We start from the raw sequence: 24,410 nt of genomic DNA on the forward strand, positions 1-24,410 counted from the left end.
CACACAGCTGATGTCCCTGGCTCTTTGACATGCAAGAAGTGTGTCCAGTTGCAGCTCTTGTTAGAACGCACGACAGTTCTGGAGCTGCGGATGGACTCACTCTAGAGCATACGCGATGCTGAGGGGGCCGTGGATAGCACGTTTAGTGGATTGGTCACACCGCAGGTTAGGATTATTGCGGGAGAAAGGGACCAAAAGGCAGAGAAAGAGCAGGAAGACAGTGTAGGCGTCCCCTGCGGTCATCTCTCTCCAAAACAGGTATACCATTTTGGATACTGTTGGGGGAGATGGCTCACCAGGGGAGGGCAGTAATAGCTAAATTCATGGCACCATGGCTGGCCCTGCTGTTCCAAAGGATAGGAATAAAAGTGGAAGGGTTATAGTTATAGGGGATTCAATTGTAAGGGGAGTAGATAGCGATTTCTGTGGTCAAAAATGAGACTCCCGAATGGTATGTTGCCTCCCAAGTGCACGGGTCCGGGATGTCTCAGATCGACTGCAGAAAATTCTCAAGGGGGAGGGCGAACAGCCAGTTGTCGTGGTGCATGTAGGCACCAATGATATAGGTAAAAAAATGAGGCGAGGTCCTACCCGAAGAATTTAGGGAGTTAGGAACCAAGTTAAAAAGTAGGACCTCAGAGGTAGTAATCTCAGGATTGCTACCAGTGCCACGTGCTTGTCAGAGTGGAATGATAGAATATACAAGATGAATATGTGGCTTGAGAGATGGTGCAGGAGGGAGGGATTCAGATTTTTGGGACATTGGGACCAGTTCTAGGGGAGGTGGGACTATTACAAATTGGATGGTATACACCTGGGCCGGACTGGAACCAATGTCCTTGGAGGTGCTTTTGCCAACGCTGTTGGGGAGGGTTTAAACTAATGTGGCAGGGGGATGGAACCAAATGAGGAGGTTAGTGGACAGGAAGGAGGTAGTAACTAAAGCCTGTAAGGAACTAAATAATGATGTCAGTGTGACTAAGGGGAAGAGTAGGCAAGTGGCAGAGGACGAATGCTGAGGGACTGATGGTCTGAGGTGCATTTGTTGTAATGCAACAGGTATAGTAGGTAAGGCAGATAAACTTATTAATAGCAATAACATCATATTCCCAGGTACTAATCTAAGCCCTGAGCCTTGTTTGAGGGAAAGGCATGATTGGCAACTATATATATCTCAGGATATCAGTGCTTCAGGCGGGATAGAGAAGGAGGTAAAAGGGGTGGAGGAGTTGCATTACTGCCTTGAGAAGATATCACAGCTGTGCTGAAGGAGGGCACTATGGAGGACTCAAACAGTGAGGTAATATGGGCAGAGCTCAGAAATAGGAAGGGTGCAGTAACAATGTTGGGGCTGTACTACAGGCCTCCCAATAAATATGTAGAGAGATCATAGAAAGATGTAGGAACAACAGGGTGGTGGTGATAGATTTTAATTTTCCCAACATTGACTGGGATTCATTTGGTGTTCGAGGTCTCGATGAAGCACAATTTGTAAGGAGCATCCAGGTGGGTTTTCTAGAGCAGTATGTAAGTAGTCCAACTCGGGAAGGGGCCATACTGGACGTGAAGTTAGGGAATGGGCCCGGCCAAGTGGTTAAGTTTCACTGGGGAATTGCTTATGGAATTGTGATCACTATTCCCAAAGTTTTAGAATACTCATGGACAAAGACGAGCGTGGTCCTGCAGGAAGAGCGTTAAACTGGGGGAAGGCCAACTGTACCAAAATTTGGCAGGAGCTGGAGAATGTAGATTGGGAGCAGCTGTGTTAGGGTAAATCCACATTTGACATGTGGGAGGCTTTTAAAGAGAGGTTGATTAGAGTTCAGGAGAGATATGTTCCTGTGAAAATGAGGGATAGAAATGGCAAGGTTAGGGAACCATGGCTAACAGGTGAAATTCTAAAACTAGCTAAGAGGAAAAAGGATGTGTACATAAGGTCTAGGTAACTGAAGACAGACGAAGCTTTGGAAGAATATTGGGAACGTAGGACCAATCTGAAAGGAGGAATTAAGAGGGCTAAAAGGGGTCATGAGACCCTTAGCGAGCAGGGTTAAGGAAAACCCCAAAGCCTTTTCTTCATATATAAGGAGCAAGAGGATTACTAGGAAAAGGGTTGGCCCACTCAAGGACAAAGGAGGAAAGTTATACATGGAGTCAGAGAAAATGGGTGAGATTCTTAATGAGTACTTCACATCAGTATTCACCGAGGAGAGGGACATGGCGGACACTGAGGTTAGGGATAGATGTTTGATTACTCTAGGACAAGTCAGCATAAGGAGGGAGGAGGTGTTGTGTATTCTAAAAGTCATTAAGGTGGACAAGTCCCCAGGTCCGGATGGGATCGATCCCAGGTTATTGAAGGAAGTTAGAGAGGAAATAGCTGGGGCTTTAACAGATTTCTTTGCAGCATCCTTGAAAATGGGGGAGATCTTAAAGGACTGGAGAATTGCTAATCATGTCCCCTTGCTTAAGAAGGGTAGCAGGGATAATCCAGGTAATTGCAGACCTGTGAGCCTGACGGCAGTGGTAGGGAAGCTACTGGAGAAGATACTGAGGGATAGGATATATACTCATTTGGAAGAAAATGGGCTTATCAGTGATAGGCAGCATGGTTTTGTGCAGGGAAGGTCACATCTTACAAACCTAATAGAATTCTTTGAAGAGGTGACAGAGTTGGTTGATGAGGGAAGGGATGTAGATGTCACATACATGGACTTCAGTCAGGTGTTTGATAAGATTTCCCCATGATAGGTTGATGAAGAAGGTGAAGTTGCATGGGGTCCAGAGTGTTCTAGCTGAATGGATAGAGAACTGGTGAGGCAATAAGAGACAGAGAGTAGTAGTGGAAGGGAGCTTCTCAAAATGGAGACCTATGCCCAGTGGTGTCCCACAGGGATCTGTGCTGGGACCACTATTGTTTGTGATAAACATAAATAATCTGGAGGAAGGTGTAGATTGCCTCATAAGCAAATTTGCAGATGAAACTAAGATTGGTGGAGTAGCAGAGATAGTGAAGGGGACTGTCAGAGAATGCAGCAGAATATAGATATATTGGATAGTTGGACAGAGAAATGGCAGATGGAGTTTAATCCGGACAAATGCGAGGTGATGTATTTTGGAAGATACAATTCCAGAGCAAACTATACTGTAGATGGAAAAATACTGGGGACCATTGATGTACAGAGAGATCTGGATGTTCAGGTCCATTGCTCCCTGAAGGTGGCAACACAGGTCTGTAGAGTGGTCAACAAGGCATATGGCATGCTGTTCTTCACTGGACAGGAAATTGAGTACAAGAGTTGGCAGGTCATGTTACAGTTGTATAAGACTTTGGTTCGGCCACATTTGGAATACTGAGTACAGTTCTGGTTGCCACATTACCAAAAGGATGTGGATGCTTTGAAGAGGGTGCAGAGGAGGTTCACTAGGATGTTGCCTGGTATGTAGGGTGCTAGCAAGAAACTTTTTCCAGAGTGGGGGGACACAATTACTACAGGGTCATGAGTTCAAAGTGAGAGTGCAAAAGTTTAGATGAGATATGCGTGAAAAGTTCTTCCCACAAAAGGTGATGAGTGCCTGGAATGCATTGACAGCGGAGGTGGCAGAGGCAGGGATGATAGTGTCATTTAAGATGTATTTAGACAGTTACATGGATGGGCAGGGCGCAAAGGAAAACAGACCCTTAGAAAATAGGCAGCAGGTATTGATAGAGGATCTGGATTAATGCAGGTTTAGAAGGCTGAAGGATCTGTTCCTGTGCTGTAATGTTCTTTGTTATAAGCTTCAAAATGACAGAAAGCAAACATTGAGGATAAGAATGAAGAAGTCATGTTCTACGTAGTTTCACAAGTAACTGATCAGGCCATAGTAAAGGGGGAAGCTAAGAAGTGATTTAAGAGGTTTATAAAAGGATGCAGAGTTTTGATATTATGGACAGGGGAAGACTATTTACTTCAGTGTCTAGATTAGAGTGGTACTGGAGTTTAGGCAGCATCCAAGGAGCAGTAAAATCGACGTTTCGGGCAAAAGCCCTTCATCAGGAATACAGCATCTGCAGTCATTGTTTTTACCTATTTACTCCAGTTCAAAGTCACCAATCTGAAATTACTGCTCAGAGAATGAGGAGTATGACCAAGAAAAAGACATTTATGCTGAGGAATAATAGAACATGAGTGTGGTTTAAGCAAAGACCAGGACATCTTTTAAGGGAAATGAGTCACAGATTGAGAAATATAGGCAGTGGGATTAGTTTGGGATTGATACAGGACTATGGACAGAGAGCAGGGCAGTGGGATTAGTTTAGGATTGATACAAGGCTTTGGGGACAGTGGGACATTGGAATTAGTTTCATATCGATACAAGTTTATGGGAAGAGAGTGTAGCTTCCTGAGTTGTTTGTGACTGATACATGGCTATGGAGAGAGAATGGAATTAGTTTGGGATTGATACAAGCTGTGGGGAGAGAGTGGGGTTCCTTTGAGGCAATTAGCTATCATTGTGCCGTTGTGATAAATTTGGTTTATGTTTTGTTTACACAGCTTGTGACCCAGCACTATTTGAAAACACCCTTCAACTTCGAGAAAAACGATTGGATATTGAGGAAGCCTTGGCTGAAGAGAAAAAAACAGTGGAATTAATAAAGAAAGAATATGACATGATTGCTAAGAAGGTTTGTGATTCCTGTTTCTCTGCAATTTGAAAAAAAACTACGCTTAAAGTAACCTTTCTCACAGCAGGAATATAAAGCTAGTTCCACAGTACAGTCAGACTCAAAATGTTAACTGTTTCTCTCTGCACTGATGCTGCCAAAGCTGAGTTTGTGTAGCACTTTGTTTCTAGTTCAGATTTTCAGTGTCCATGGAGTTTTGCTTTTGGAATATATAGCTTATTTGGTCAAATAGCAGTGGAATAAATTGCAATGGAAGCAGCAAAGGGCCAATAGGAAAATATTATTGGTAATAATTTTTACTTCGGGATATAATCATTTGTGGAGTTGAATGAATAACTCCACTGTTTATCATAGAATCCTTCCAGAGTGGAAACAGGCCATTTTGCCCAACAAGTCCACACCAACCCTCTGAAGGGTATCTCACCCAGACACATTCCTCTACACAATTACTTTACATTTCCCCTGACTAATACATCTAAACCTACACATCCCTGAACACTATGGGCAATTTAGCATGGCTAATTCACCTAACCTGCACATCTTTGGATTGTGGGAGGAAACTGGACCACCCAGAGGAAACCTACGCAGACATGGGTAGAACATGCAAACTCCACACAGACAGTCCCCTGAGGTTGGAATCGAACCTGGTCCTCACTGTGAGGCAGCAGTGTTAAACTCTCGGCCATCGTGCCACCCATTTGTGGCTACTTACCTGAAAACCCATTAACACCATGTCTGTTTTGACTTGCATCATTTAGTTCATCTTGTAGATGGTATATGCTGCTGCTGCTGCTGTACATCAGTGCTGAAGGTAATAGATAGGATGCCAGTCAAGTGGGCTATTTTGTTCAAATGGTGTTCAGCTCTTCAGTAATGTAGCTGCACTCATCATGGCAAGTCATACTCCTGACTTGTACCATGAGGGTGAACAGGTTTGGGGGATCCGAAGTGAATTACTTGTCACAAAACTCCAAGATTCTAACCTGCTGTTGTAACTACAATATTTATATAGCTGGTCCAGTTGAGTTTCTGGTTAATGGTAGCCTCAGGATGTTGCTAGTTGGTGATTCAGAGATGGTGATGCCGTTGAACGTCAAAGGGTGATGGTTAGATTGTCTTTAAAATGGCTTTTGATAAAGTGCCTCATAATTAACTTGCTAGGAAAAACAAAGCTCGTTGGTTTAAAAGGGGTAGTGCCACATGGATACGGATGGGCTTACTGATGGGAAGTTGTGAATAATGACGAATTGTTCTCCAACTGGTTGCTTCCCTACTGTGTCTCTTGACATATATATAAATAACTTAGATTTAGGTGCACAGGAAATAATTTACAGATAACACAAAACTTAGAGTAGTTTGAACTGTGAGGAAGATAGTGATTGTTTTCAAAAGTTGGTGGAATGGGTGGACATGTCACAGATGAAATTTAATGGACAGGAGTGTGAAGTTATTCATTTTGTTAGGAATAATGGGGAGAGCTAGTATAAAATAAAATAAAGAGTACAATCCTAAAGGATATTCAAGGGTAGAGGGGCCTGGATGTAAATGTGAACAAATCATTGAAGGTGCAAAGTAGGTTGAGGAAATGAATAACTAAGATCCTGGGTAAAATACCAGTTCTGTAGAAATCTTTGGATGAAGATATAATTTATAAAGCAGTACTCCTGAGAAGGGGAGATGGTAGTAAAATAGATGAGTAATTTAGTGATCGTCCCAGATCTCATTTTCCACATGGGAATTTGCTGCCTTCGGTGCTCAACGTCGAGTTCAATAATTTTAGAATCTGAACATCTTCTATTTCCTTTACCCACTCCCACACCCCAGACACTGTCATGACATGGGCTGCTTTGAGCACAGTCAACCCATTTTCACCTTCATTGTCCCCAATATTGGCTTTTCTGGTATATTATTGTCTATCATTTAGTCAGCCGAACTGTTCTTCTCTCTCTCTCTGGGCTCCCTCCAAATCTATCCAAACACTCTTTTCTCCCTCCACCCCTTGTCATCAACATCTATATAGCCTTTTTGTAGCTACTATTAGTTCAAGGGTCACTGGCCTTAAGATGTCAGCTATGCTTTCTCTCCACAGAAGCAGCTAGACTTACTAAATTTTCAATCAGTTTCTGTTACTATATTCTACCTTCGTTTCTCCTCCTCAACAATAAAACAAGTCTATTATAATTAAATCTGCAACATTATGTGCTTATGTTTTAATGAGAGGTCACCTTGTTAAAACCAAAACAAATCAATATATGATCTATTCAGCAATATTTCAGTCTGGGAACTGACTTGCCCAGTAATACTGTCAGCTGTGATTATAACAAGGAAATTAGAAATAAGAAGCATGTGTTATGAGGGTAATACAGTAATTAAGGGAACGTTGATCTTAATCTAGAATTGGCAAAATTGAATTTGCAGTCATAAAGAGGATGGATTAATGAAACATATCTAAAATTATTTTCTAGATTAGTTTGCAGAGGAACCAATTTATGAACCTGTGAATTTAACATTGTGTAATGAGGAAAGGTTAATAAACTTTTGATAAAGGTTAGCTGGGGAGGAATTACCACATCTGGCTATGTTTATACCGGATATTGATGAGATCACCCTTGGAGTTTGCTAAGTTTTGTGATCATCATATTTAAATTAGCCTGTTCTGGTTTGAGAGGATTTTCCATTTAACAGGTTGATTAAAAAAATAGGTCAAAGATGTTATTACACACCTCTGGAACTTGAAGCTGGGCCTCCTGGTCTCAGGGTAGGGACACTGCCACTATGCCACAAGAGGGCCCCAGGGATTTTCCATTGAGAAGACATTGAGTAATCTAGCCCATTGGAGTTTGAATAATGAAACATCATCTAATTGAACAATATATTCAATAAGTTACAATTGTTCACTGTGGCTGAGAGTGAGAACCCCTAAAGTGTGCTGCTTACCTGGTGCCAAAGTTAAGGACACCCACTTGGGCTGAAGAATGGCTTGGAGTTGGAGGGGTAGGATCTAGTTGTCATGGTCCGTACACTATCAGTGACATGGGTAGGCCTGACAAAGAAGTTCACTTGAGGGAGAATGTACAGCTAGGGGATAAACTAAGAAACTAAACCTCAGAGGTAACAATCTGTGGATTACAGCTCCACCACAAGCAAACCAGGATAGGGTAAAGCAGACTGGAAAGCTCAATGCATGACTCAAAGATTGGTGTGGAAAAAATAGTTTTGATCCATTGGGCATTGGCCCCACTACTTGGGAATGAGGAAGCTGTATTGTTGAGGGAAAGCTTTCAATTGAACTGCATGGAGAATTGTGTAAGCAGGGCTTTAGTCTAATTTGTGGAGGAAATTGTTAACTGGAGGGAAAATTTAGAAAGTTGATGAGAAAGGGCAAGATGATAGTGCAAGTAGTAATATAGGGAATGATAACCAAGGAACAATATACAAATATAAGCATGCATGAGCAAAGGGGTCAGAGTGGGTAGCATGGTAAAAAGTCAGAATGCATGCAGCATTTGTAAAGTGGCTGATTTAAACCCACAAATGAAAATGAATGGTTATAAAATATTGGTAATTACAGAGGCAGAATTTTACTGTACCTTGCCAATAGGCTTGAAGTTGAAAGTGGGTGGAGGTGCAACATGTGGTCTGCCTGCTGCCTATTTTGCAGCTCCACCTTTTCTCCCATTTTATGGGGAGTGGTAGAGAAGCCAAGCAGCCCAGCTTTCCCTTCGGCTTATCAAGGCCCTTTAGTAACCATTAGGTAATAGGCACTGAAGTGATTCAGCTGCCAGTAATTTACTTCTAGCAGCAGGAGGCTGACACAGGATGGCAGTGTAACAGCTTTTAGAAGACAAAACACTCGAGGGATGACTGCCTTTCTTGTGACCATCAGAGGCTGTCCCACCTCCCACCACCAACAAGGCCATATCCTCCTTTACTCTCATATTCTAAGCCAGTTTCAAAAGTTTTCTTAATCTTCTGGCAGTATTAGGAAGAGGATTAACAAGTACGAAAAATGACAATCAGTAAGAGCTTCTAGTCTATATAAAGAGAGTTGTGAAAGTAAATGTAGATTGCTTAGAGGATAAGACTAGGGAATTAATACTAGGAAATTGTAGAGACAGTTGAACAAGTATTGTCTTCATGGTAGAAGACATTTAAAAAAATCTCAATAAGTGTAAAATTAAGGAGAGAAAAGGATGGAAGCACTTAAAACACTACCATTGAGGGGAAAAAAAAATCACTGGGATGAAAGGCTGATCTGATGGACTGCATCTTAGGGCCGAGAATGTGGAAAGGTCCCAGAACATTGGAAAACTGCAGGCTTCAGTTTTATTCAAGCAAGCAGGAAATACTAGGCCTGTTAACCTATCATCTCTCACATTAAGGAAGTAGAAACAGAACATATAGCAAACTATCATGTCATCAGGTAGAGTTAACATAATTTTAATAAAGGGAAGTTGTGTTTGATAAATTTATTTGATAACAAGCAGGTGGAAAAGGTGAACCTGTAGAAGTAGTATATTTAGATTTCTGAAGACTTAATAAACCGTTACACAAAAAAATTCTGGTTTGTGGGAAATGGATAGGAGATTGGCTAAATATCAATGTAATTTCACTGTTACTACAGGTAAAAATTATTGAAGGGACTGTAAAGTCTGCAAAAAATGATCTGGAAGTGTTGCAACGTGAGAAACAACAAAAACTGAATGAATTGTATGTGGTCGTTCCTCTGAAACTCCATCAGGTAAGGGATGGATTTGAATTACTTTGTAATAAAATTTCATTTCAAAACCCGCAGATTGCAAGCAAGGCACAACCCCAAAGTAAGATGTCAAAACACCATGCACTTGATTACATAGCCACTGACAAAATGTAAGCATGAGGCATATCAATAGGAAACTCACTAATATTTGGACAATCATCTTGAATGTGAAAATTAGGAGAATATTGGGAATGGCAGTGGGAGATTGGAGTAAACTCTATCCGCAGTCTGCTGTTGGGCTGTACTTCTTTAAGAAATATATAGTAATAACATGTTTAGCAAGCCTACCTTAAAGGTACAAAGACATATTAGGCTAGTCAAAAAGGATATAAAGATTAGGAGTTATACCCTGAGTCATTTAACCTTGCAGCCAGCTCTACTATTCAACAGAATGATGGCCAATCTTTGACAGTTGCAGTTTCCCACACTATCCTCATCATTGAAAAATACTGTAGAGTTTCTCTTGTGATGCAGGTGGAGTACATTGTCAACGGAGACATGCCGAATGATCTTGTACTTGGATTGATTTTCACCAATCCAGCCCTAAACCTGTTGCAAAAGCGGATCAAAGAACTCCAGGTGGAGAAGGATGAGCAGCGAGAGCTGTTTAAACAAGCGAGGCAGAAACATGTCCAGCTGCTGCGGGACAAAGCAGAAATGGAAGCTGAAATTGCAGGTAAATGCTGCATATTGCAAAGTGGTGAATGTTATTGTCAGAAATCACCTGCAAGCACACATAACTCTCAGGTTCAGAGCAAGAGACTGTTACTAGCTGTTCTCCTGCTGTGTTGCCCTAGATTTGGCCTCAACCAAAAACAGGTTGCCTGATCACTATCCTGTTGCTGTTTGTGGAATGGAACCTTGCTGTAATGAAATTGGCTGTCAGTTTCCTAACTCACAACAATGTCTATCTTTCAACATTGCATAAACATGTTGGGATGGCCTGAGGATGTGAAAAGTATTGTAGAAATGGGAGTCTGACAATCCTTTCTTTTAAAAAAAACTGTCACACTGAAGCACTGTGCATTTTAAATGTACTGTAATTAACATTTCACAAGGAAAGTGAATGAGGCTAAATTAACCATTTGACATTGAGTTTCTGAAACAAGTTGAAATCTGGCTGCAGCAGAGGAAGCAGCGAGTATGGGAGGGATCCACTGTGAGCTAATTAATGTGTTAGGTGGAGGACTAGTGTGCTAACAACTTGTGGAATGTATGGACAGGGGTAGGTTAGTTAGCCTTTCAAGCCTTTCTACCATTAAGTGACACGGTGGCTGATCTATAGCTTAAATCTATATACTTTCACTTCTGCCCCATATCCTCAAACACTCTGGTGAACAAAAATCAATCAATATAATTTCTAAATTAACAATTGATTGCACATCAAGTGCTATTTGCAAAGGAGAATTCCACACTCCCTCCACATGAAGACATGTTTAATAATTTCACTCCGATAAAGTCTGGGTCTAATTTTTACACACGAAGACTCCGCAACGGGTGGAAATAGGTTAAGACTAAGAGTCCGTCCAAATTAACTGTTTCCCTTAATACTTTGAAAATGTCAATCAGATCATCTCTTAGCTAATTTGTACAATTCCTTCCCATATAATTCTTAGGAATCCTGGTATTACCTTAATAAATCTCTGTTGTGCTCCTATCAAAGCAAGTGGATCCTTCCTAAGGTGTGATGCCCAGAACTGCTCACAGTAACTCTAGATGTTTACAATAAAATGTTTACAATCCAGAAGCAGGCCATTTTGCTGTTGGGTTCCGACCAGCTCCGTGTAAGAGTCACTTGGCTTTCCCACTCCCTGTTAGTTGCCACACACAAATGACATTGTTGTGGTTCTGTTCGCCGAGATAAATTTGTCTTGCAAACGTTTCATCCCCTGTCTAGGTGACATCCTCAGTGCTTGGGAGCCTCCTGTGAAGCGCTTCTGTGCTGTTTCCTCCGGCAGTTATAGCGGCCAGTCTCTGCCGCTTCCGGTTGTCAGTTCGAGCTGTCCGCTGTAGTGGCCGGTATATTGGGTCCAGGTCGATGTGTTTGTTGATAGAGTCTGTGGATGAGTGCCATGGCAACTACACATCGACCTGGACCCAATATACCGGCCACTACAGCGGACAGCTCGAACTGACAACCGGAAGCGGCAGAGACAGGCCACTATAAATGCCGGAGGAAACAGCACAGAAGCGTTTCACAGGAGGGTCCCAAGCACTGAGGATGTCACCTAGACAGGGGACGAAACGTTTGCAAGACAAATTCCCAGCTCGGCGAACAGAACCACAATAACGAGCACCCGAGCTACAAATCTTCTCCCAAACTTTGAACACAAATGACATCACTATCCCAGATTGGCTTTGCATCTAACAAAATTAACATCAAGCTCCCAATGTCTATTGAAAGTAATGTGGGAGATTGTATTAGGATGTGTGAAATATTCATGGATGGAGAGTGAGCGAGTGTGTGGGATTGGCAGAAGATCAAACATTTACCTTAGTTGGGGTGGGTACTGAAGGCAGCCTGATATTCACAGAGTTGCTTCTACTTCAGATAAAGATGGCAGCTCCTAGAGCTAAAGTAAGGCCACTGCTCTCTCTGTGAAGCTTGGGGATGGTTTTGAGTCTCTGTACTAGCTTCTGTGAGAGGAGGAATGCAGGTGTGAATGCCTCAATGTGGGCTTAACTCCCACTGGAAGGCAGGCTGAGACACAGAAGCAAGGCCCAGCCTGAAATATCCAACCAGAGTTGACAACTCACTCCCTGCCTGCTCTTGCCTCATGGTCCCACAACTCTGTCCCTTTCATCAGCTTATCCTCTGTTTACTTTGTGAAGTTCCTGACTTCCTCAAATCTCCTCTCAACTTTTCTGTGGGTAGGAGAGCAAGTCCAGCTCAGCAGAGACGGTTTCCAGACAGTGATGCCTGGTTCACAATTTTTTATATCACACATTTCAGAATAATCATAGTGCACATTTTCAAATTACAACTGGAGTTGTGTTACTACAGAGTTCGAAGAGAAATGTTATCAAGAAATGATCCGGAAATTTGGTCGTGTGGTTGATCTGGAAGCTTTGCAAACTCTGTCAGTGAATATGACCCTAGAGGAGCTGAAAGAGAAGATAAGTGTCAATGACATTCGATTCCAAAGAAGAATTAAACAAAAGGATGTAAGTAATGATACAAAATATTAATTGGTTGTCATGTTTACAGTATTAAGGATGATAGTCAGTTATTGGTTAAGCCAAGGAGCTGTACTCTGTAGTTCATAGCACAACAGTATCAAAATTGGAAACGTGATTGGAGGTCAAAATCTTTCACCCCTGCTGAGTCATCTTCAATAGAATGGCAAATGGAATATTGCAGTTATTCTAAGGGAATGAAATATTAAAATTGGGAGATTTTATTGCAGCTGGAACAGCCTTACTGAGGCCATATCTGGAATATCGTATAGTTTTGGTCCCCTTGTTTGAAAAAATATTAGTTTGTTTAGAATATAATAAACAGTTCAGAAAAGGCTAACTCAACTCATTCCTGGAATTAAAGGCTTATTCTATTAATAAAGGTTGAACAAGTTAGATCTGTTAGAAGAATGAGAGGTGAATTTGTTGAAACATTTAGCAGGCGGATACCGTGAGAATGTTTCGTCTTGTACAAAAGATTAAAACTAGGGGAGACTGTTTAAGAATACAAGATCTCCCTTTAAGAATAGAGATTTTGCAAAATTTTTTTCTCTAAGGGTTGTTCGCCCGTGGGATTGTCTTCCTGAAAAAAGCAGTGAAAGATGTGTTATTTAGTTTATTTAGGATTGAGTTACTTAGATTTTTGACAGTCAAGATTGTCAGGGGTTATGGGAGGCAGTTGGAATGTGGAGTTGAGACCATAAGTGATTGGCCATGATCTCACTGAATGTTAAAAACAGGCTTGAATGGCATACTCCTGCACCTAGAACCTATGCAAATCAACTTATCAGTTTTAAATGTTGTAAATCCCTCCCAATTCTCATAACCTGGTTCTAATGTCTCTTTCAGTGAATCTGTGGTGAAGTGTGACATTATGCACTTTGGTTGGAAGAAGAGGCATAGACTATTTTCTGAATGGAGTTTGGCTTTGGAAGACAAAAGTGCGGACTGTAGATGCTGGAAACCAGAGTCTAGATTAGAGTGGTGCTGGAAAAGCACAGCAGGTCAGGCAGCATCCGAGGAGCAGGAAAATCGACGTTTTGGGCAAAAGCCCTTCATCAGGAATGGAGGCAGGGAGTCTCCAGGGTGGAGAGAAAAATGGCGGGGGGGGGGGGGGTTGCTGCTGGGGAGAAGGTAGCAAAGAGTTCAATAGGTGAATGGGGGTGGGGATGACTGTGATAGTTCAGAGGGGAGGGTGGAGTGGATAAGTGGGAAGGGAGATTGGCAGGTAGGACAGGTCATGAGGACGGTGCTGAGCTGCAAGTTTGGAACTGGGGTAAGATGGGGGGAGGGGAAATGAGGAAACTGGTGAAGTCCACATTGATGCCCTGAGGTTGAAGTGTTCCAAGGCGGAAAATGAGGTGCTCTTCCTCCAGGCGTCAGGTGATGAGGGAGTAGCGGTGGAGGTAGCCCAGGACCTGCATGTCCTCAGAAGAGTGGGAGGGGGAGTTGAGCTACAGGGCAGTGGGGTTGATTGGTGTGGGTGTCCTGGAAATATTCCCTAAAGCGGTCTGCAAGGAGGCATCCAGTCTCCCCAATGTAGAGGAGACTGCATCGGGAGCAACGGATACAATAAATGACATTGGTGGATGTGCAGGTGAAACTTTTATGGATGTGGAAGGCTCCTTTGGGGCCTTGGAGGTGAGGGGGGAGTTGTGGGCAAGGTTTTGCAATTCCTGTGGTGGCAGGGGAAGGTGCCAGGTCGGGAGGGTGAGTTGTTGGGGGGCGTGGACCTGACCAGGTAGTCACGGAGGGAACAGTCTTTGTGGAAAGCGGAAAGGGGTGGAGAGTGAAATATATCTCTGGTGGTGGGGTCTGTTTGGAGGTGGCAAAATTGTCGGCAGATGATGTGGTTTATGAGAAGGTTGGTAAGGTAGAAGGTGAGTACCAAGGGGGGTTCTGTCCTCGTTATGGTTGGAAGGGTGGGGTTTGAGGATAGAGGTGCGGGATGTGGATGAGATGCATTGGAGGGCATCTTCGACCACGTGGGAAGGGAAATTGCAGTCTCTAAAGAAGGAGGCCATCTGGTATGTTCTGTGGTGGAACTGGTCCTTCTGGGAGCAGATATGGCTGAGGCGGAGGAATTAGGAATACGGGATGGCATTTTTGCAGGAGGTAGGGTGGGAAAAGGTGTAATCCAAGTAGCTGTGGGAGTCGGTGAGTTTGTAAAAAATATCAGTGTCAAGTCAGTTGTCATTAATGGATAGGGAGAGGTCCAGGAAGGGGAGGGAGGCGTCAGAGATGGTCCAGGTGAATTTAAGGTCGGGGTGGAACGTGTTGGTGAAGTTGATGAACTATTCAACCTCCTCGCGGGAGCACGAGGTGGCGCCAAAGCAGTCATCAAGTAGCAGAGGAAGAGGTGGGGAGTGGTGCCGGTGTAACTCCGGAAGATGGATTGTTCTACGTAGCCAACAAAGAGACAGGCATACCTGGGGCCCATACCAGTTCCCATGGCTACCCCTTTGGTTTGGTGGAAGTGTGAAGATTCAAAGGAGAAATTGTTAAGGGTGAGGACCAGTTCAGTCAAACAAATAAGAGTGTCAGTGGAAGGGTACTGTTGGGGACGTCGGGAGAGGAAGAAATGGAGGGCTTGGAGGCCCTGGTCATGGCGGATTGGATGTCCATGGTTGGGGCCCAGGGAAACGGAAGTCTTGGAGGATGTGGGTGGTGTCTTGAAAGTATGTGGGGAGTTCCTGGATTAGGGGGGATAGGACAGTATTGAGGTAGGTAGAGGAGTTCATTGGGGCAGGAGTAGGCTCAGATAATGGGTCGGCCGGGGTGATCAGGCTTGTGGATCTTGGGAAGGAGGTAGAATTAGGCGGTGCGGGGTTCCCGGACTATGAGGTTAGAAGCTGTGGATGGGAGATCGCCTGAGGTGATGAGGTTCTGTGTGGTCTGGGAGATAATGGTTTGGTGATTGGGGGTGGGGTCATGGTCGAGGGCTGTGACAAGTCTGAAATACAAATGGGAACTAGGACTCTGCAGGTTAATATGCAGATTCACAGTTGGCAGTTAGGAATGCAAATATAATAATAGCATTTGTTTCAAGAGGACTAAAATATAACAGCAGGGACAAACTGCTGAAGCTGTGAATGGCTCTGGTCAGACCACATTTGGAATATTGTAAGCAGTTTTGGACCCTATATCCAGGGAAGGATGTGCTAATGTTGGAAGGTAGTCCAGGCAAGGTTTACAAGAATGATCCCCGGGATGAAGGGCTTGTCATATGAGAAGTGGTCTGTACTCAATGGCATATTGAGGGATCTCATTGAAACTTACTGGCCTGGATCGAGTGGATACAGAGAGGTTTTCACTAGTAGGAGAGACTAGGGCCTGAGGTCATAGCCTAAGAATGAAAGAATCACTTTTTAGAATTGACCTAAGAAGGAATTTCTTCAGAGGGTGGTGAATCTGTGGAACTCATTGTTACAGAAGTCTGTGGAGGCCAAGTCATTGTGCATCTTTAAGACAGATGGATTCTTGATTAGCAAATGGATCAAGGGTGACAAGGAGAATGGAGTTGAGAAACATATCAGCCACGATCGAGTGGCGGAGCAGACCCGATTGGCTGAATGCCTAATTCTGCTCCAATATCTTATGGTCCTGATGCTGAATTTTGTCTGTGAAGCATTTGGGTGAGTTTTTACTCCCTTTCAGATACAACACAAACACGATCTGCTGCTGATTGGCAAGCAAAATCATTTTCCATTAATGGATAAAAACTTGTATGAGCTGTGGATGTAGAACATCAGGATGGTTCTGAAAGTTATATTCTGGAAAGCCCTGTGCTAGAATGCTTTATATCCAAGTTAGCTTTAGTTATCTAAATTTGTCTTAGCGGAAGAAGTGCTAAACGTAGAAGATTAGATTAGATTCCCTACAGTGTGGAAACAGGCCAAGTGGCCCAATAAGTCCACATCAACCCTCTGAAGAGCATCCCTCCAGACGCATTTCCTAACATTGCCCATAGTGATAGGTATATTACTCAGGGGTAAATTTAGCTTGGCTAATTCACCTGACCTGCATATCTTTGGACTGTGGGAGGAAACCGGAGCACCCGGAGGAAACCCCCACAGACGCGGGGAGAATGTCTGTGTGGAGTTTGCACAGTCACCTGAGGCAGGAATTGAACCTGGATTCCTGGTGCTGTGAGGCAGCAGTGCTAACCACTGAGCCAGTGCTGCCCTTGTCCATAATTTAGTCGGCAAAGAAGCAGGTTGCTTTCCAATATTTGTATCAAGAAATCACTTTCCACCTCAGCAAACAAACATTGTTCCTGACAGACTGAATGACTGCAAACATCTCTTGCACCTTACTCTACTCGAGGGAAATATCAGTGCTAGTTTGCATAAAGAGCACTGTTGTGTGTGGGTGGTAGGTAGTGTATAATGCAGCTAATTGAAAAAGTAACAGCAGTCATCATTGTTTGGATTTGGAACAAAACTGGTGAGCTCTCAGTCTGAAACGTGTTTATATTTAGACAGTTTAATAAATAGGAAGTCAGTGTTCCCCAATATTTCCCATACATGCATCTTACAGGAGAGGTTCTTCGCATAAGGGATAGTAGCCAGCAGGATTGAGATACAGCTGCAGAATAATTCTAAACAATGTGCTGAGGTTCCTGAAGGCAGCAGGGGAGGCACATTGAATAAGTGAGCAGTAGCAAGGAGCTCCTCTTTCCAACAGATGACTAATGTATTTCAAGACAAACAGAAGGGCAGCTGAAACTATTAATGATGTCAATATTTTCCCAGGAAGTGATCTGGTCAAGGTAAGGCTCCCCTTCACAGCTAACTCTCTGCACAGCCCTGTAAGTCTTACTTTACAAACAGAACCATTTTCCTCACTCCCCATGGTCACCTCTACACAGCAGGGATCTCAGTTCCTCCTAATGCTTACACTAACATCCTCAGTCCTGCTGCTCAACTTACAATCCTCTCCCTACTTGAAAGCAGTAGACTAAAGGAAAGGTGGATCTGGTTTAGAAATATAACCAACAGATTACAGAACAACAAAGTAACAGATTAACACCAGTATGGATAATAAGACTAATGCAGTGGTTTATAGAGAATGACTGCGTCTAACAATAGGTGTGCATGGATCTGGAATGATTGTGCCAGAAGTGTTTCATTAAATTTATCGAGTAACTAAAATTAAAGAAAGGTATAATATTAGGAAGTTTGATTTCCATTTCAGAACCTTGCATTTAAAACGTCCTTTGACTACAAGGGGATCAAAGGGTTTCTGTACAATTAAGTCATGTTTCATAAGAGAATAATAGTGCATTTTTTAAAATGTTGTCCCAATCTAGGAGAAAATAGCAGAATTGCAAGCTGAGCTTACAGATTTCACCAGGCAATATACATGCAAACTGGATCAGATGAACATGCTGACATTGGAAAAGAGAAAAATTGAATCACAGTTAAATAACCAACAGAAGAAAATGGTAATATTTTAAAATCATATTTAGCACTTTATAGTTTTAAGTTGGCTCCATTCAAATTTCCCATATGCTGTGATTTTCAAATTAGATTAAGATGCTGATTTTTATTGCTGGTGATTTATATTTCAGTGAATTCTGACCCTTGCATTGCAGAATTCTAAATTTCTTGAGCCAATATTCATTCTTTGAAGTTTTCAACTCATACATGATAACAAGATCCTCATATTAACACATTAAAACTATTGAAGTTGCTATAATATTCTTAGCCACCTTTAAAACCAATCATATTGGAAGAATATCAAGTAGTAATCTTGCCTGTTTGCTTTGTAGCATACGCTTCTTTTGTGACATTTTTCCATAGCCCCATAGAGTATTAACCTGTGATAACATAAAAAGGGACTGACATACATTTGTGAGCTGAGTCTCAGAACATAAAAAGGAAGGCAGTATTCTCATATCTTTTTTTCTTTTTCCAAGTTCTTGAATGTGATGTTGCCTCACAAAATCGGTATCCATCTTTTAATTACAGGCATGGGTTTATATGGAACGTAATTATTCTGATAGGTTCCATCGTCATGCTACAGATTTTTGTAAAAAGCTAACTGGTTCCTCTAAGCCCTTCAGAGAAGGAACTTTCTATCTTTACTCAGTCTGGCTACATGCCATTCCATTTCCACTATGTAAATCCATTAATGTGAATTGCACAAAGTATGCTCTGATTTGCAAAAGTTACCTTCATCCTCTGCCCAAAGGTAATGTGCCTCTTTGAAAGTTTTATATATCATTGTTGTTTGGTTTACAGTGTAATTAGTGATTTAGCAGTGATGGGAAAAAATAACTTGTTTTTATATTACGTTACTGATCTGTCTCATATGGTCTCCGAGCCTTCGTAGTTTCAGAGTTTACACTCACTATAGTACAAGGTGATATCTTGGACACAAACTGAAGTCATTTGGAACTGATTGTGAACATTGCTGTTCTTGATCCAGGGTGTTGAGGTTCAGAAACAAAAAGCTAAATTGGAAGAGAAGCAGGACTTGATTCAAATCGTGGAAAGACAAGCAAAAGAAATCAACAAAATGAAAGATGAAATTGGTATGCTAATCCGGAAAGGAGGTCACATCCTTCCTCCCTCCCAACCACCTTTGCCACAGTGAAGCTCATAGTTTTAAATACATAAAACGACTGAAAAAAAAATACATTAAGTTTGTGATTTTGTTTTCCTTGTATATGATTTCAAATTGGTTTGGCGATAGATGAATGCCAATAATAAATATTTGATACATACCTGAATTTGTGGGTTTTCTTTAATAGAAGATTGAGATTTTTCTCAATGAGTTTATATTTTTAAATTCAACAAGTCTTCAAGGAGATTTGTCACTCCATTCTGTAGGAAGCTGTTCTAACAAATTGCAATGGTTACATCAGTAGATCAATGCAACTTCAAAATATGTTTAAAAAATGTTTCACTTTGTATCATTGTACATCCAGATGTGATAAGATATCATGTGTAAGGTCACTGAATGTTACCCTAAGATACTCACTATGTCATGTAAAAAGCAGCAACATTTTGACTAGACTTAAAGAAATGGCAGAGATTTAAGACTCTTCAACAGATTTTTTTAAATCTGGTTTGAGGGCCAGACTTTTTTCCCCAATTTTTGTAGGAATGCATCGGTCAGGAATCAAATTAACTAGAACTCAAAGTTCCAAGGAATCTACCAAATCTAGAGCATTAGTCATAAAGTAGCATTCCCTGGCACTGGCACATTAACAGGTGCAAACACTGATAACTCTTGTCTGTGCACTATCCCCTGCTCCAGCTTCATCATGAGTATATTCTTACATGATGATACTCCAATGAAGCAACTTCCAGACAGGTAAGATTAATCATACCACAGGTAGTATCATACAGATAGGGGTGGAAGAGGTTAAAATTTAAACTGGACCCTATCCCACTTTGCACTCCCAATCCCTCTCATTCATTATCCAACATTCTCTGGCTCATGATTCCCCCAGTTCATACCATTTGTAATCTGAGTTTAGCAGTACTGTCACCAGCTCCCAATCCAAACCCCGTTGTGACCTTCCCAAACTAGCCCCCAACCTTACTTACCATAACCTATCTAATCATGATGGTAATTGCTAAACCAATGTGACTATTCAAATAATCAAAGTCATACGGGAGCCAATAAATACATCCTTAACCTTTCCCTTATCTTTCAAAAGTGCAACAAATCCATAAGTACCTCAATGGCCATGTCTCATGCCGAACTGGGAGGTACTGATGTCTTCACTTTATAGCAGGACTGGACACGCGAGTGATACACAACTGTGCGAGAGGTGAGATTAGTAACAACTGCAGAAAAATAGCCTTAAATGATGATCCTTTTACACAAGAGAAAAGCCTATTGGCAATTTTAAATGTGTTCCAAGGTACACAGAGATCACCACAGATCATTTGCAGCTCTGCACCATGGTGGGAGAACATGTTAGAAAACAGTGTCCCAGAAAGCAAGGATTATGCCCCTGGGTTAAAGGCTGGATGTGAAATCCAGGCCAATAACTGAACAATGCACTGGGATAGCTCACATATGTGGGTGTTGCTGTACAATATCCAGGCTTTGGAAACTATGCAGTTGAGGGCAACTAAACTGAAGACTCAGATTTCTTAAACATATCTGAGGACAGGTGGATGATTTGGGTTCAACCTTTGAAATTGAAGGGACACAAAAGCTCAGACTGAACCAGGCATGAGCTGGGAAAATTACAGTTGAAATTGGAGGGAGCAGCAACATTGATTTACATGAACATCAGGAGCATTTCTAGTTCTTGCATTAGTATTAACCACATCCATTTGTTTGCAGAAAGCATTCAGACTGTCTATCGTTTGTACAGAATTAGACACAAATACTTAAATATATTTCTATTTATTTATAAATAATCTAGAGTTACAAACAATCACATATACCACAGTGGCAAAGAAACATACAAATCAATGGCTCGACATCAAGCACTATATCTATAAAACTGCCAGTTTTCAATTATTGCTTTTTCCAGATGTGAAGTGCCAGCAAATTGTGTGGCACAAAACCACCACTCATCTCATCGACAAAATGTAGCAATGTCTTCACCGCTGGACACTCTGAACCCAAAACAGACCAACAGTCTGATTGTCACTGGGTACAAGACTGGAGCTCTTGCAGGAGTGTTGCTTAACCAGAAGCCAAGCTCTCTGCTGCATGATAAACTGCAGCCTAAACTGGACTATCACCAAATCTAGAGTAATACTCCATCAATCACAACAAGACTGGAGCTTGGGCCAGAATGTCACTGGACCCAGAGTGCAGCAGAAATCTACATACAGTGAGTGAGTGAGAGTGAGAGAGAGAGTGAGAGAGAGAGTGAGAGAGAGAGTGGGGGGTGGGGTGGGGGGGGGGAAGAGAGAGAGAGAGAGAGTGAGTGTGAGTGTAGTCAGTTTACACTGGAGCATCACTGAACCCAGAGCAGGGATCCATCCAGCACTCAATGAGAGACATTGCAAGTCCTGAAGATCTTGCAGTTGATCAATAATTTAGTTACACCTGATTAAACACTACTGAAATCAACAACCATATGTGCGATGTGAAAATTTTCCATTTGCTGACTCATTGAATAATTTTATTTATTAGTATAATAAAAAACAAAAAGTTTGAAAGTAGTTATGGCCAAGAAATTAACTCATTCAAAACTCATTTGCAAAGTTAAAACCAGGCTCATATTTCAGATGGAGAAAATAATGACTATTAATAAGATTGAGAAATAACCAATGTACAAACAGCCCTTCATTTAGAAATATTGTTTTAAATCTGAAACAACAATGTCAAATATTGTTGTAGCTCATTTTGATCCAGCTGGATTCACAGCAGATATAAAGTAACTGGGTAATTCTTTTTCAGAAAGAAGATATATACAACCATCAGGTAAATGCAGCCCAGATTTTCAATTGAGGAATGTAGGAAGTCTTCAGGTTCCTGAGGTATTAAATGTTCCAAAACTGAGAAACGCAAATCAACTCTGAGCATCTATTTCAGCCCTACAGTGCTCACGTAGCTTGATGATCGTTGCCAGGGGTAACCTTCCAGGCTCAGTGAATATTTTCTAGAGGAAATTAGTACACACATTAAGACAGGGCTATATTGTGAAAATAAACTGGTGTACATTTTAATCAGAGATTGATCCAGCATTTATAGAAATCAAATACTTAAGATGCTGGAAATTTGTGCAAAAAACAAAATTCTGGAAACATTTAGCAGGTCAGGCAGCATCTGTGTGAAAAGAAATACAATTGATGCTTTAGGTCAATGATCTTTCATTAGAATTCCGAAATATTAGTGATGTGACTGGTTGAGAGGATAGAAGCAAATGGAGAGAGTGGGGGAAATAAACATTCCCTGTTATGACAGGGTGGAAGATAGGAGAGATTAAATGACAAAAGAAGTGATGTTGCAAGCCGAATAATAAAGAGAATCACTAAAATGTATCCTAGATGAAGCATAACAGATTATCACCAACAGTGGTTGTCTGAAGGAAACAATAGATATGATCTCAAATGTTTGAACTCTATGTCTGGATGGTTGTAACGGGGAGGTGTTTATCCCTCAACTTACATTGAGCTTCACTGGAACAGAGGAGGCGGTGGCTGAGGACAGAAAATGCAGTGGGATAGAGAACTGAAATGACAAGCAAAGGTAAAGCTCGCGATAATGCTTGCAGACTGAACGGAGGTGTTCTACAAAGCATTAATCCAATCTGCATTTGGCATCCCCAGTGCAGAGAAAACTGCACTGGGGGCAGAGAATACTAATTGAAAGTAATACAAGTAAATTACTGTTTAACCTGGAAGGAGTGTATTGAACTACTGACTGAGAAGGGAAGAGGAAAAAGGGCAAGTGTAACATCTCCTGCATTTGCAGGGGAAGGTTCTGTGGGTAACCGAGAGGTTGTTTGGAGTGACTGAAGGGAGAACCAGGATGTTGAGGAGTGTTCAGTCCCTTTGGAATGCTGAAAGGGGATGAAGGAAGAAGTGTTTGATGGTGGCATTGTCCTGGAGGTAATGGTAAGGCAGGAGGGTGATCCTTTGATGCTGAGACTGATAAGAAGGTGAAGCAAGATCAAGGGGGATCCCTACTATTGTTCTGGGAAGGAAGGGAGGGGGTGAGAATTGAAATGAGAAACAGAACAGAAATCATCAAGGGTTCATCAACCAGGGTGGAAGACAAACTCAAACCTTCCTTTTTGTTCTTTCCCTTATCTCTGTTTTCCTGCCTCTGCACTTGCTTAAAATCAATTAGATCTCTTAACATTTTTCCAATTCTAATGAAAGGTAACCTGAAATAAGAACACTCTTTCCCCCTTGACAGTTGCTGCTCAGTATTTATGGCATTTTATTATTTTGATCCAACATGTCCTCTGTCACAATGTCCACATAATTCTACATGTATCAGACAGGGAAAGGATTGTTCACCTCCACTAAACCTGGGCAGTAACTGGGTCTTTAGCCAATTAACAACCACATCATCAAGATTCAAACTTCCAAATGTCTTAACTGACTAATTTAGTGCAAGAGGCTACATTCAATCCAACTAGTCCACAGTATAGTTTATCCTTCATGAGCATCCTAATTCCATGTAGCCTTTCTAATATTCCCCATCACCTACATGATCTATAAATAGAGTCAGAGGTCTACAACATGGAAGTAGGCCCTTTGGCCCAAAATTGCCCATGCTGCCCAGTTTTCACAATTAAACTAATCTGATTTGCGTTTGATCCATATCCTTCCATACCCATCCCGTCCATGCACCTGTTTAAATGTTTCTTAAATTATGAAACTGAACTCATTTCCACCACTCGGGCAGGCCATTCTAGACATTCACCACTTTGTGTTAAAAAAGTGCACCTCTGGACACTTTTGTATCTCTCCCCTCTCATCTTAAACCTATGCTCTCTAGTTTTGGATTCCCTTACCATGGGGAAATGCTGTTGACTATGTCATGATTTTATAGATCTCTATAAGGGCTCAGTCTCCTACAATCCAGGAAAACAAAAGTCCCAGCCTATCCAAGCTTTCCTCATAATTCCAACCTTCTTGTTGCAGTAGCATCCTAGTAAATCTTTAGTGCACTGTTTCTAGTTTAATAATTTCCTTTCTATGGTTGGGTGACCAGAACTGTTCTACTGCTCACCCCAGCCCCAAACCCTCATTGAAAGGATCTTTCTCCATCTTTCATTAATCATATATTGATGTCATCTTACTTTTCACCCACAAGTTATTAGAAACGGACAATTATAGACAAGCTCCAAGGACTGGTACTTATCAGTGT

General features: G+C 41.8%; 2 protein-coding genes across 3 annotated transcripts in view; one reads left to right on the top strand and one right to left on the bottom strand.

Annotated features, from left to right (window-relative positions):
• The window catches only part of LOC140485955 (cilia- and flagella-associated protein 44), a 226,664-nt gene extending 207,342 nt beyond the window's left edge, over positions 1-19,322 (top strand). Inside the window, exons 30-35 of the mRNA XM_072584397.1 lie at positions 4,539-4,669; positions 9,294-9,410; positions 9,903-10,104; positions 12,433-12,593; positions 17,917-18,051; positions 19,038-19,322. Coding sequence (XP_072440498.1) covers positions 4,539-4,669; positions 9,294-9,410; positions 9,903-10,104; positions 12,433-12,593; positions 17,917-18,051; positions 19,038-19,205 — 914 coding nt within the window. The 3' untranslated portion in view covers positions 19,206-19,322. The remainder of the gene's footprint in view (positions 1-4,538; positions 4,670-9,293; positions 9,411-9,902; positions 10,105-12,432; positions 12,594-17,916; positions 18,052-19,037) is intronic.
• Positions 19,323-20,962: 1,640 nt separating this feature from the next.
• Positions 20,963-24,410, bottom strand: part of grtp1a (growth hormone regulated TBC protein 1a) — a 77,078-nt gene continuing 73,630 nt past the window's right edge. For both annotated transcript variants that reach the window (XM_072584716.1, XM_072584718.1), the window contains one exon: positions 20,963-22,188. In XM_072584716.1, the coding sequence (XP_072440817.1) occupies positions 22,099-22,188 (90 nt within the window). In that variant the 3' untranslated portion in view covers positions 20,963-22,098. The remainder of the gene's footprint in view (positions 22,189-24,410) is intronic.

The sequence above is a fragment of the Chiloscyllium punctatum genome, chromosome 15, assembly GCF_047496795.1.
Source record: "Chiloscyllium punctatum isolate Juve2018m chromosome 15, sChiPun1.3, whole genome shotgun sequence".
In the NCBI taxonomy this organism is placed as follows: Eukaryota; Metazoa; Chordata; class Chondrichthyes; order Orectolobiformes; family Hemiscylliidae; genus Chiloscyllium; species Chiloscyllium punctatum.